The following is a 13,257-nucleotide window of genomic DNA, read 5'->3' on the forward strand; positions in this document are numbered from 1 at the left end:
AGAAGACCTAAATAGACATTTCTCCAAAGAAGACATACAGATGGCCAAGAAGCACATGAAAAGCTGCTCAACAACACTAGTTATTAGAGAAATGCAAATCAAAACTACAATGAGGTATCACTCCACACCAGTTAGAATGGGCATCATCAGAAAATGTACAAACCACAAATGCTGGAGAGGGTGTGGAGAAAAGGGAACCCTCTTGCACTGTTGCTGGGAATGTAAATTGATACAGCCACTATGGAGAACAGTATGGAGGTTACTTAAAAACTAAAAATAGAATTACCACATGACTCAGCAATCCCACTACTGGGCATATACCCAGAGAAAACCGTAATTCAAAAAGACACATGCACCGCAATGTTCATTGCAGCACTATTTACAACAGCCAGGTCATGGAAGCAAACTAAATGCCCACTGACAGACAAATGGATATAGAAGATGTGGTACATATATACAATGGAATATTACTCAGCCATAAAAAGGAATGAAATTGGGTCATTTGTAGAGATGTGGATGGATCTAGAGACTGTCATACAGAGTGAAGTAAGTCAGAAGGAGAAAAACAAATATCGTATATTAATGCATATATGTGGAACATAGAAAAATGGTACAGATGAACCAGTTTGCAGGGCAGAATTAAGAGACACAGATGTAGAGAACAAATGCATGGACACCAAGGTGGGGAAGTGGGTGGGTGGGGGGGATGAACTGGGAGATTGGGATTGACATATATACAGTAATATGTATAAAACAGATAACTAATAAGAACCTTCTGTATAAAAAATAAATAAAATAAAATTCAAAGAAAAAAAAGACTCATTCCCCAGATTCCTTGGAAGTAGAACTTGAGAGTACAAAGCTTTCTTTGGCCTTAATCGACTAAGTAATTCAAAACACACCAAGTCCTGCTATAGAGTACTTCAAGGATCTGCCCAAATGTTTTCTTTGACCTCCTTTCTCAGAGAAAGTGGGAAACTATCTAGGACCTGGAAATACTTTGCTAAAGTATGTCTCCTAATTATTCAATGAAGAAATGAGGCAAAAGAATCACTAATAGGAATGTTCTTGTGAACTGTCTTTTTAACCAACACTCGTCACCAGTACACTAGCTGGATGTCAAACACAGCTCAAAACAAGCAGTAAGACCTGGAAAAAGCACTTCTTATGTGGGGATCAGAATTAAGAACTGGCAGTAAGGATTTGGTCATGAATAATATTATGGAATGGAATGGAAGCTCATTGGTATTGGTCCCTGCATGTGGCTTGGGAAGCTTCCCTGGAGCCCACCAGGGCCCTCAGGAGCCCACCTTCCCACTTCTCCAGTGTCCCTTCCTTCAGTGCTTAAGTATGGTCCCTAGAGTTAGGACAATCTGATTTCTCCTCCCGGCTTTGCCCATTACTAGTCGTGGGACCTTGGCACACCATATCATATCTTTGTGCCTGAGTTTCCCTATCTCTAGAAGGAGAAACTATACTTCACAGTTGGTATAAAGATAAAAGAAGATCATGTCTTTGAGCTCTTGGTTTTACTCTTGTGCCTGTGGGCAAAGTAAGCCTTTAGTTCAGAAGTGTAAAATAATTTTATGGAATAATAATAATAATAGTAGAATAACTTTGGAAATGGTGATAATAATTCACTTATTATTTCATTCAAATATTTATTGAGTATTCACTGTCCTAGAAACTAGGAATACAACAGTGGGGGGAAAAACAAAATTCCTTCCCTTATACAGACAAATTCTAACGGGAAATATCAGTATCAAACAGATGAATAGGTAAATATATAGTATTTCTGATAGTAATAAGTGCAACAGAGAAAACTGAGTCGGGAGAGAGATAGGAAGCAAGGGAAGAGAAGTGGATTCAACTTTAAATATGGTGGCAGGAAAGGGGTCATTGAAAAGGTGATATTTAACTAAGATCTGAAGCAGATGGAGTGATCCAGTGGGAAAGTGAAGAAAAGCGTCCAGTGAAAGGAAACAGCAATTGCAAAGGTCCTGAGACAGGAACATGTGTTCCCACATGGAGCAGCATGAGAGACAAAAAGTCTAGAGAAGAAGTAATAAGAGGGATTAATCATTAATATTATAAGCATGTTACATACTAAAAAAGATTGATAATTAAAAGTGGGCTAACACTCTACATTTGTGATCTCCTATCACTGTTTAAGAGGTTCCCATTATGACAAAGGCAAAAGGACCCCTGAAGAACAGAGGAGTTTTTGAAACAGAAAAGGATCTAATAGAAAAAGGAGGCTGAGAGTTAAGAGAAAGAACTGATTCTATTTTAGGACTTTCAAAAAATGGTAACACATACCAAATCAGTGCTTCAATGTAGGCTCACAATATATGCAGGCTCAGTATGATTCTGATTTCTCCTCTCAGGCTTTGCTTGTAACCCTGGGACCTTTAAATACCTGCACTCTGAGATCTTTGTGGCTACTTCATTAGTTCACTAGAGGTTAATTCATCTGAAGCTGGACAGTGTCTTACCCCCAGTACCAAGCGATGGCAGCGGCCACAGAAAACCCTGGAGAAAGTGATACTAGTCCCAGGATGGTATTGCATGTGCCATGGCATTCTGTGCCCACTTGAAAGAGAGTCTCTGAAAGTTAACCAAGAAGAGCCATGATGCCAGGTCAGGCCAGGCCCCCACTTACTTTACTGAGAAAGGATGCCCTACAGGACTCTCACAGAGGAAAGCTTAGGTTCCCAGGAGGGTTTGCTGAAGCCACAGAAAACAGTCTCCACTGTGGAATTCGTGTTGAGTCCAGGGGTGTCCAAGCTTCAGCACACAACGGGGAGAGTGAACTATCTGAAACCCCTTTGTGTCAATTTCAGAAACACCTTGCACACAGAAAAGTAGCTTTTACTTTGAAAGCATATATGTTTAACCTAATAAGCAAACTTGAAAATATCACCTAATTTTCCTACTTCCTCCAAAAAAATTTAGAGAAAGGAAGGAGCCTTACCCTCCGTGAAAACGTCCTCTTTTCTGTTCTTGCTGAATCCGTATGTTCTCCAATCTAAGTGGACTTGGGATGAAGCCAATCTCACAGCCTTCTTTCACCAGTCTTCCTATCCACCAATCATTGTTATATTTCTGGAATGCAGGAATAAAACTGCTATCAACAGTAATTCACTGATCTTCACATTTATTAATCTCAGGGGACCAAAAGAATGAAACACTATATTATATAATAGTATACTATACTATATTATATATACAAACACTATTTATAGTATATTATACTATATTATATATATCTGGGGTGGAGGAGTCCATAGAAGAAAGCAAACTTTTAATCTAAAGGCCCAGATAGTAAACACGTTAGGGTTTGCAGGCCGTATGGTCTCTGCTGCAACTACTGTAATCTGCTATTATAGTGTGGAAGCAGCCACAGTCAATACGTAAACAAGTAAGCACGGCTGTGCTTCAACAAAGGTTTTCTTCCCAAAAAAGGCAGCAGGCTGGTTTCAGCCTGTGAGCCACAGCTTGCCAATCCCTGGGCTAAAGTCAGGTCTTAACATTTGGATTCCTTTGGTCCTTGTCAAGAAGCCCTAGCCAATTCGTAAGGAATAGATTTTACAAGGATAAATATGCACCAATGTAATTGGAACTCTGGAAGACAGGATAGACAAGTCTAAGACAAAATACACTGAATAGTCTGTTTTTTGTCAAAGGCTTTGAGGTAAAAATTCCACCATACTATATGTATTCTACTCTCTCTGGGGAAAACTTATAATCTTCCAAATATAGGTTTGGAAATCAAGGTCCATCTTACTACCTGAAGAAAAACAAGCCTACTCTTACAAAGGCTAAGCATATTATACATAAGTGGAATTTTTGAAATAATCTCCAAATGGCCTGAAGCCCAACAGGAATGAAGGAATTTCCATTTAAATAAAGTTCCACGACACATAAACTTGGGAAACAAACCCACACAAAGGCTTCAGCCAATATGGGGTGAACATGGTCCTATGTGATGGGCCAGCAAAACTGCATTTGTAATGATAGATTTGCTGAATCCTAGGGCAGGAGGCATATTTAATCCAAGCTACTTGCCTCAAGGGAAGGTTTCTGCTAGGTGATTTCTAGAAAGCAGATATTAGTCCTACTGTTTACATCCTCCAGAGATAATTCCAAAAACTTCTTTTTTTGTCTGTAACAGTGTTGGGCAAGGTAACTCTCTCTCTTTGATCCAGAAAGCATTTAGTTTTTTCAAAATGTAACTCTCTATGGTATATTGTGCTTAGCTCAGAGAACAGTAGAATTTATATGTATATGACATTGACACGTTGTGAAGGAGGAATGGATGATTCTGTTGAATCATCGCAGCATGAAATTCCAGGTAACTGAGTAATTCTGAGTAACAGCTTCACACTCAAAAGCAGAAAGATATGATTTAGAGATTTGGCCTTTGTTATGCACACAGCTCCTACACAAGGCCCACACGGCATGCAGTCTGAGCCTGCACTGAAGAAAAGAGTTGACCTAATATAAAATCTTGAACAATCTAGGTCTCAGTTTCTTCCATCTTTCCTTCGTTTATTTCAGGATAACAGGCCTGAAATACCAGGCCCATTTATTTTGGAATTAACAAAAGGCAGCGGGACCCTTTCAGAATGCTTGGTGCACAGACCTGGAATTTAAATTTTACTGTGGTAGGGACAAAACACACAATGAGTCATAGTTTCCTAGGGCTTAAGTTACTTCCAGGAAATCAAGTTAGCCCACCGGCACACTAACTTACTAAGTCGTATCCAAATAACCTTAAGGGGTTTCTGAAGTAGTTAACGCAACTTCCCAAGATGTTTTACCTTAGTTCTAAGAAACAGTGAGAATCTGACTTAATGTTAATGAAAGTTCTTTGAGCCACTTTGGGGAAAGTTGCGTTGTATGTTCAAAAGCTTAAATCGCAGGTCCTTTGGTATATGTGATAAGGAGAGCTGTAGCTTTTCTCTGCATTGAAGCTTTTTGTTACTGAGGCAGCACTTATACAGAGCATACCAAATGGCCTTCTAGGTGATGGATGAGAGGAAAGGCTACAACTCTATTACAGAAATATGTTCCTTTGTGTTGATATTCTGGGAGCACGCGCCAGCTTTCTGGCAAGGTCACCTTAGTGTTCCAATCCTTCTCATTTCCCTAAGACGATGAGCACTTTCTCTTTCTAAGATGTTTCCTTATCTGCGATTTCAAGGTCTGAAAACAAGTGGCTCTAGTCCACATAGGATTACCAACTCAATACCGTACATCAAACCGCCAGACAAGAGAAAGTCACTGATCAAGGAGCACATACATCAAGAAAGCAACCAACTGGACAAATGGAGAAGATTGATGGAATGGAGGAAAGCAATAAAATATAGCAAGGTGGGGATAAGGGTGTGAGTAGTGTGCATGGAATATGTGAAAACTTTTCTTACCAGTTAAAGCGCTGCTTCTCCTTGGAAATGATGGGTATGAGCAGCTAATGAATACGGTTTGGTCATTTTTGATGGGAATGGTGAGACAAAGTCAACGTCACCATTCAGATGCCAGGGTACATATTTCAGGTAAAGAGTCCTTGTCTTCGAGGCAAATATGGATATCCCCACCGCATACACGATTGAGAAAGCAGAAGCCATCAACTCAGTGCTTCCTCAGCTTCTTACAACCAAGGCTGAGCTGTGTGTGCCTGCACTCACCTTTTTCCTGCATGTTATAATGAATTAGTGTTCCCCTTCGTATCAGAGGTCTGTCTCTCCTCTCGGGGTCTGGATCCCACGCTTCCTGACTACCAAAAACTTTACTCCTTTGCCTATCTCTGCTTTCCCATCAATCTCTCCCTCTCTCTCTGGTGGTTAATAGCAGCATGTACTGGTGCTCTGATAGCTCCCATCTTGAAAGGAAACCTCTTTTGGCTTCAATATGCTCTTCAGTCTACTGCCCGGTCAGTGTCAACTCCCTTGAAAGCACCGTCTGTGCTTGCTAAATATACTTCCTAACTCCCCTTCTCTCCTCATCACACTCCATCCAGCTTCTGTCTCTCTGTCTCCACAACTCCAGACAATGGTCCCAGTGACTTCCTTGCTACTGACCGCTTTGCCAACCCGACATCTATTCCTTTCTCCTTGTCTTAGGTGACATGTTGCAACACTGGCCACAGCTGGTTGCTTCCTCCTTTTGGATACGCTCTTCTCTCTTGATGTCCATGCCTTGCTCTGTCTTGATTTTCCTCCCAAATCTCATGTTTCTCCTTTTCCTTAACTGTTGAATCTTTTCATGCGCCCCACACTTGCAGGATGGAATTCCTCTGAGTCTGATCCAGGGCTTTTTCTCTCCTCCCTCTCCTCTCTCTTTAGGTGACTTCAGTCATTACCTCAGCTTTAAATGTCACCTGGATAAACTAATGATCCAAATTTATTTCTTTGGCCCAACCCCTTCCTCTGAGCTCCAAATTCTTACATCTAACTTCCTCCTTCATATCTCCTTTGAGATGTCTACTCCCTAGCCTCCCTTCCCATCTGTCCTCACTCCACCCTGATCAACTCCATCCTAGTTGCTCAATTCATAAACCTTGATTTCCTTGATCGTCTTGGACTTCTCCCTCAATCTTAGTTCCTACGTGTGGTCCATCAGCAGCACTGATCATTGAACTTCCACAATAGATGTCAAATGTGTCTACTTCTTTCCATCTCACTGACACCAGGCCAGCTCAGTCCCATTATCTCTCATCTAAAATGGTTCTAACAGTCTCCCTGATTCCGTCCGTATCCCACTCCAATCCACTGTCTCTACAACAATCAGAATAGCCTTCAAAAAATAAATTCACCCCACTCCTGTGCTTTTAAAGTCTTAGGTGCCTTCTTATTATACTTAGAATAAAATATGAAGTCTTGCCATCACCTTAAGGTCCTACTTGACCTGTGCCCTGCTTACTTCTACAACTCTGTTTCCTGCTACTGGCTCACTGCGTTCCAGCCATATGACCTTCGTCCAGTTGATTGATTGTGCCAGCTTATTTTGTCCTACCACAGGGCCTTTACACATGCTGTTTCCTCTCCCTAGAAGGCGTCTTCTTTCTTCTTTTTTTTTTTAAGGCTGGCTACCCTGCTTAATGGTCACATACTCAGAAAGGCTTCTCTGATCACCCCTATATTTAAAAGTATATAACCTCCTCATCCCTATATGTTAAGATTCCCAGCATCCAGTTCATTTTTTACACAAAGCATTCACAATTTGTAATGATTTATTTTTTCATTATCTGTCCCCCCACTAGAAGTTAAGTCCATGAGGGAAGGTACTCTGTCTCTGTTTACAGCTGTCAGACAACATCTGTCAGACAATATCTGCCAACATGAGCACACACTAAATGCTCAAGAACTATATCTTGAATGGAACAAAGGAACACATGTAGAATTTCACCCAGTTCACATGGGCACAATGCAAAGACGGTGAGACATCTGTAGACATCCCAGTGTTTGACTTACTTGCTCTCATACAGTTAAAACCATTTTAATGTATATGTCTTGGTGTCATTACTGCTATTGTAGAATGCAGAGTTTTGAAAGACAGTGATTGTCACATTGCTACATATTAACTGTGCACATCGTGTTTGGGGCCAGAGGGAAAGTGCAGGTGCCTCAGTGACATTAAGTGCCAGGTTTATGTTGGTCACATTCCTCAGGCTCGTCAGGGTCAGGTTTCACTTTATTGTTCCACCCTTACACTCTCCTTTTTCTTTTTGTAAAATGTTTTTTAATGAGTAAACTTTATTTTTAAGAGCAGTTCTAGGTTCATAGCAGAAGTTTCGGAAAAGTACAGAGAGTTCCCATATACCCCTGCCTCCACACCTGCATAACCTCCCCCACTATCAACGTCCCACACTAAAGTGGTACATTTGTTACAATGATGAACCTACAATGACACATCATTCTCACCCAGAGTCATGTTGTACCTTCTATGGGTTTTGACAAAGTGTAATGACATGTATCCACCATTATATCCACTCTCTCTTTTCTAAGATCCAATTTCTAATGGCTCCTTTCCAGCAGAGCCAATGGAGACTATCAAGTAGGAATGTCCTCCAATGTATGCCTCCAGCCCCACTGGAAAATCCTGTGCAGAACAGGGAAGTTCAAGGAAGGCAAGACCTTCCTCCTGACTCAGCCGACTTCTTGTGCCAATATTCCGGATGCCATCTCCTTGCCTCTACTCCAGCCCCTCATTCTATCAGTTAGGTCTTTTCCTTCCCATATATATCACTGGGTTCAACACCTCAGCATGGAAAACATATTTAAATCTTTCCCATCCTAAAAAAACAAAAAAAGGGAAATAAACTTGTAAAACACTCCCTCAACTCTATGCTGCCTTCTCCTGGCTAAAACCTGTCCTCCTTTTCAACTCAAAGCACTTAGGAAGAAAACTGCAATTCCTCTCCTCTGGCCTCCACATTACGTGGCGAAAGGCCCACTGAGTAACTCCATGGGAGGTTCCCAGTGCCCCAGACACAGTACACCTAATAGCAAATTTATAATCACATCACCCCTGTCACAAATCTTCTCCCCTCTCGGCCTTCTTTATTTTGATAGCTGACACCACCCTCTGCCCTTTCAGGTGAGCTAGAAAAACTGCCCTCCATCCTTCATTTCTCTTCATCTCACTTTCTCCACTATCCGCCCCCCGCCACCATGGGAAATCTTCCAGTCTGGTCTATTTGCCTCTTAACTCTCTCTCCAAGCTGCTCCCTCTTTCTACCATCTCTGCTTCAGCCACTGTCTAGACTTACCTTGTCTCCCCAGCCTCTGCAATACTCCCTCGACCATCAGAGTCACCATGCTAAGATACGAGGCTGGTCACATCCATCCTTTATTTAAAATTCCTCTCTAGCCCACTGCCTGGCGATCGAGTCCAGCCTCCTTGCCATGGCCTACGAGGTCCTTTCTCATCTGGCCCCTGCCTCTCTGACGTGGCCCATCCCCTGTACCACTCCCCGCTTACCGCCCTCCAGCTGTGCTGTGCTCATTGCCCCTGGCTGTCCCTTCCACCTGAAACCACCACCCCTCACCCCAGCCTGAACTCAGGCTTCACCACTTCTGAAGAGCTTTCCAGCCCCCCACCCTCCTCCTCCTGAGCCGGATGGTCCCTCCTGCTCTTTCTTTGGGCTCCCACAACACCCATTCAATTTTGCTGTAACAGAACTTCTCAACCCATGCAGAAACTATGCACTAGTCTGTCTCCCCCACCAGACTCTGAGCTCCCTGGCCGAGGGGACAGTGGACCTTCAGCTCTGATCCCCAAATGCCCAGCACGATGTCTGACATGAAGGAGGATTTCAATACACCCAGGTTGAGTAAATGAAAGTTTTTGATGTCACTATTCCATCTTTCAAGGTGCGAGGCCTCAAGTGCTCAATCCCTCAAGGTTTCTGTTTCCCAAACTCCTCTGCCCTTCTCTTAGCTTTAACAATTTAATTATTATACTCTGTAGTGTTGGTTTGGAGGTCAAGGTCCACGGGACAATAATCCAGATGTTTATAGTTACAACATCCCTTGTAAATGGTGCCTTCTGGGTAGGTGCCATGCCACCAAACTCACGTTTCCCTAAATTGGATCCATTGATCTATGTCAATGGATCTATCATGGTAGGTGATTAAAAGGTGACCAGAGGACCACAGGTCTATCCTAAATCGATCCTCTGATGATTGTGATTCAATGTTTTAAATGTGTGGTAATGTAAGCAATGATCTCAGGCTTCCAAATCTCGGTGAGAAGGAATGGATTTGGAAGGCTTGGCCAATTAAATGAGGTAACACATTGGCAGCTCCTCAGGGCTCCTCTCCATTTAGTTTGGCTCAGAGCTGATGCCTGGCCTTGGCCTTGTAGCAGGTTAGGGGGTACAGAGTGCCCTACATTTACCTCTTTAATGTGTAGAAAGTCCTTGGCGTCGAAGGAGATGGCCGTGCTTGGAACAGGCACATCCTCATCCAAGGCACCACAGTAGCTCACATTTGTCTTCACAGCAAATGCTACAGGTTTGGACTGGGAACAGAACCATGGAATAAGGATGGAGGGAGGAAGACAGAAGAGGATTTTTCACACTGAAATGTAGAACCAGATAATGGATAGTACCAGGCACTAAGGGAAATCACTTTCCAAAGAGAGATCTCAACTGGGTTCCACATTTCCAGGCAGCAGTGAGAAATCTGCAGAAAGGGCTCTGAAGGGGATTCAGTCCTATCAGCCCGACCGTGTTCCCCCTCCTGTAGTACTTTCCAACATCCCAAAGAATCGTGCCCTAAAATTCTGGGGGAAGGGATGGAAAGGCGGGAGGGGCAGTCTGCTTTGGCCTCTAGTCATAAAACTCATGTTTATTATTTTAAATAGTAACAGACGCCTCCACCTTGGCATACAGGAAATGTGTGCTGGGTCTTAAATAAAAAGGTGGTGGAGGGTTAAAATAAATATTTTTGAAATAGCCTTAGGCCTGAAAACCTGAGGGATCCCACTCAATAGAATACCTTGTCCTGCCAGGGAAAAGAAAGCCTGGTCAGAGTAGACAGGAAGGGCGGAGCTGCTCATGCATCAGCTTCTTCCTAGCTAACAAAAACTGCTTCTGAAACTTTTTTAAGACAGATTCCTCCGCAGCAAAGTGCTCTTGGGCTGGTGCAGCTTGGCAGAGGTTAAGTAAGCCACCAGCCTAAGCTAACAGCGCTGCTGCTGACATTTGGGTGACCACAATGGCCACAAAATAGACTGAGAGAAACCTAAAACAAAAATTAGCCACAAGTAAGAACACCAGTTTCCAGCAATTGCGGGCTGCTCTGTTATGGGCTCATTTATTCATGCTGGGACCATGCCTGGGGAGCAAGAGCACTGAGGCAGGATCCGAGTTAGAGTCTCATTGATGTCCTTTCCCAGGTGCTGCTCCAACCCCCTTCCGCCAACCAGCTAAGGTAGCATGGGTGTGGAAGCAAAGGAAGACACCTTGTGAACCTGCCTCATCCTCCTCTTCCGGCTCTTTTAAACATTTTACTGTAAAAATAGAAAAGGGGGGCTTCCCTGGTGGCGCAGTGGTTGAGAGTCCGCCTGCCGATGCAGGGGACACGGGTTCGTGACCCGGTTCGGGAGGATCCCACATGCCGCAGAGCGGCTGGGCCCGTGAGCCATGGCCGCTGAGCCTGCGCATCCAGAGCCTGTGCTCCGCAACGGGAGAGGCCACAACAGTGAGAGAGGCCCACGTACCGCAATAAATAAATAAATAATAAATAATAAATAAATAAAATAAAAATAGAAAAGGGAAGGAGTTCACTTTATCTGAGCTTCCTTTTTTTTTTTTTCTCCTAAAAATTAGAAAGACTAGATCAATATGCTTTAGGAGTCTATCGTGAAGGGCAAGGGAGGAGAGGCTGACCAGGAACGTGTTATATCTGTTACTGTGCATAAAATTTCATTTGACAAAAGGGGTCTGTGCTCAAAAAAAAAAAAAAAAAAAAGTCTGAAAGACATAGCATGAGAGATCTCTAGTGACTCAGTTCTAACATTCAAAAATGCCATTTGTTCTTTGTTGCCTCCTATGGGGCGGGGATTCCTATGGGGGCCCCTCCCTGTGGAATATCTGAAGGTCTCTTGCGGCAAAGCCTTTCATTGCTTATCTTTGCTGAAATGCTAATCATGGTTCAAAGCTCTGAACGGTGAACTTGAGGTGGGAGATTGACACCAAGAGGGAAGAACAGAGACACCAACAGGGAGACCCACTGACCAATTATGCACGTGTGGCCTGCAATGAAGGCTGCTGTCATGGAGAACGGCGCAAGCACGCTGGTTCCTTGGGAGGCCCTCTAACAACAGTGGGAGGGGCAAGCTGGATATGGGGCACAATCGCTAAGTTAGAAGATGACCAAGAATTTTCACCACCAAACCAAACACAAAAGGTAGGTGAAGGGGTCCGTGTCTCAGGATATGGCTCCCCGAGAATGTTACTTTCAGGGGTGAACAGATCATGGAGCCTTGCAATCTGGTGCCTTATCAGAATGATCAAAAAATGATTACTCCAGAGAAATCTGAAGCAGGGGAAGAGCAGCTGATACCTGCTGAGCAACATGCCACTTTGGAACCCAAGAGGGGCAAGAACGTCACCTTTGCTCTCTCAAGCTGGATGGCCGCCTGCTGCTCTCTCTCTTGCCGAATTGCTTCCCGATCCTCTTCCAGAGAGACATCGGAGTCAGACGGCCTGCTCGTGTAGGAATCCGCTGAACCCTGGAAAGGAAAACCCGGAGTAGCTTGAATGAGGTGATGTGGAGCTTCTTAAATCATCACATCTAACAGCATCCTGGAGTGGGTTCTTCTCATTTGCATAGAATTTGATAAATACGCTCTATGCCTTATTGCAGACATAAATTTAGATGGCAGAATATAGTTAAGCATCTGAGTAATTCGGAAGGTAGCAATGTTATGAAGGGAAATATTTTGACTAGATTAAGTGCTAGAAAGTAAACTGCAATGAAAATTATGTGATGTTCAGCCCCAATTCTTCTTGTTTTGTGCTATCTTTATATTAAGCCCATATCAACTTGTGGAACTGAAATTTCATTCCATTCTCTCTTTTATATACAGATTTAAAGGAGTAAGAGATTTAGCCTATTACAAGAGTAACTCCTACCCATATCTTGGATTACAGATGATCAATTTAAGATTTCAACGCAGCAAAGCAGAAACCTGGATTAGTAAAATGATTTTCAGTTCCATTGTCAACGCCATTGAACAAGGATGTTCTCAACTGAAGCCCATTCCTAGAAGAACTATTTGAACAATAATGAAATCCAGCCTGACTCATGTGGCCAAGGAATTTGGGGCAGTGGACATCACTTGGTGCTCATGCCATAAGAAGAGATGAAAACCACAGCAGCTGAAAAGTTAAAAACAAAAACAAACACCCCAGAAGTTTGCTTTCTGCTTGCTAAAAGAACATGATCCTTACAATTTCCTTAAGCTGGCATTAGAAGTTGATATTTGTGTAGATGATATTTCCACAGCAGACGTATTGATAAGACTGGTGTATTTGGCATGCTTCATAAACCAGGTACAGATTCTAAAAGGTGTATGCTTATCCATATAGCTGAGAATTTGCTACCCACTGCAAAAAAAGAACTCTAAGAATGGCTGACTGCTGAAACGGGCACCTTGAAAGTTTTTTCTAAACTTAGAAATGTTAGGGTTTGTTTGTTTATACATTATTTGTGAATTTGCTGCCTGTAAGGGTAGCTTTGTCTCA

At 42.9% G+C, this 13,257-nt stretch overlaps 1 protein-coding gene across 4 annotated transcripts in view; it reads right to left on the minus strand.

The window, feature by feature from the left end:
• Window positions 1-13,257, minus strand: part of CACNB4 (calcium voltage-gated channel auxiliary subunit beta 4) — a 264,809-nt gene that overhangs the window by 42,457 nt on the left and 209,095 nt on the right. For 2 of the 4 annotated variants that reach the window (XM_082630275.1, XM_082630277.1), the window contains exons 3-5: window positions 12,123-12,242; window positions 9,903-10,025; window positions 2,975-3,105 (exon numbers count right to left, since the gene is read on the minus strand). In XM_082630275.1, coding sequence (XP_082486401.1) covers window positions 2,975-3,105; window positions 9,903-10,025; window positions 12,123-12,242 — 374 coding nt within the window. Of the gene's footprint in view, window positions 1-2,974; window positions 3,106-9,902; window positions 10,239-12,122; window positions 12,243-13,257 lie in introns of those variants that run through there. The other 2 variants (XM_082630278.1, XM_082630276.1) reach the window with 2 other exon arrangements.

This window comes from Mesoplodon mirus (genome assembly GCF_964341445.2).
Source record: "Mesoplodon mirus genome assembly, chromosome: 8".
Classification (NCBI taxonomy): Eukaryota; Metazoa; Chordata; class Mammalia; order Artiodactyla; family Ziphiidae; genus Mesoplodon; species Mesoplodon mirus.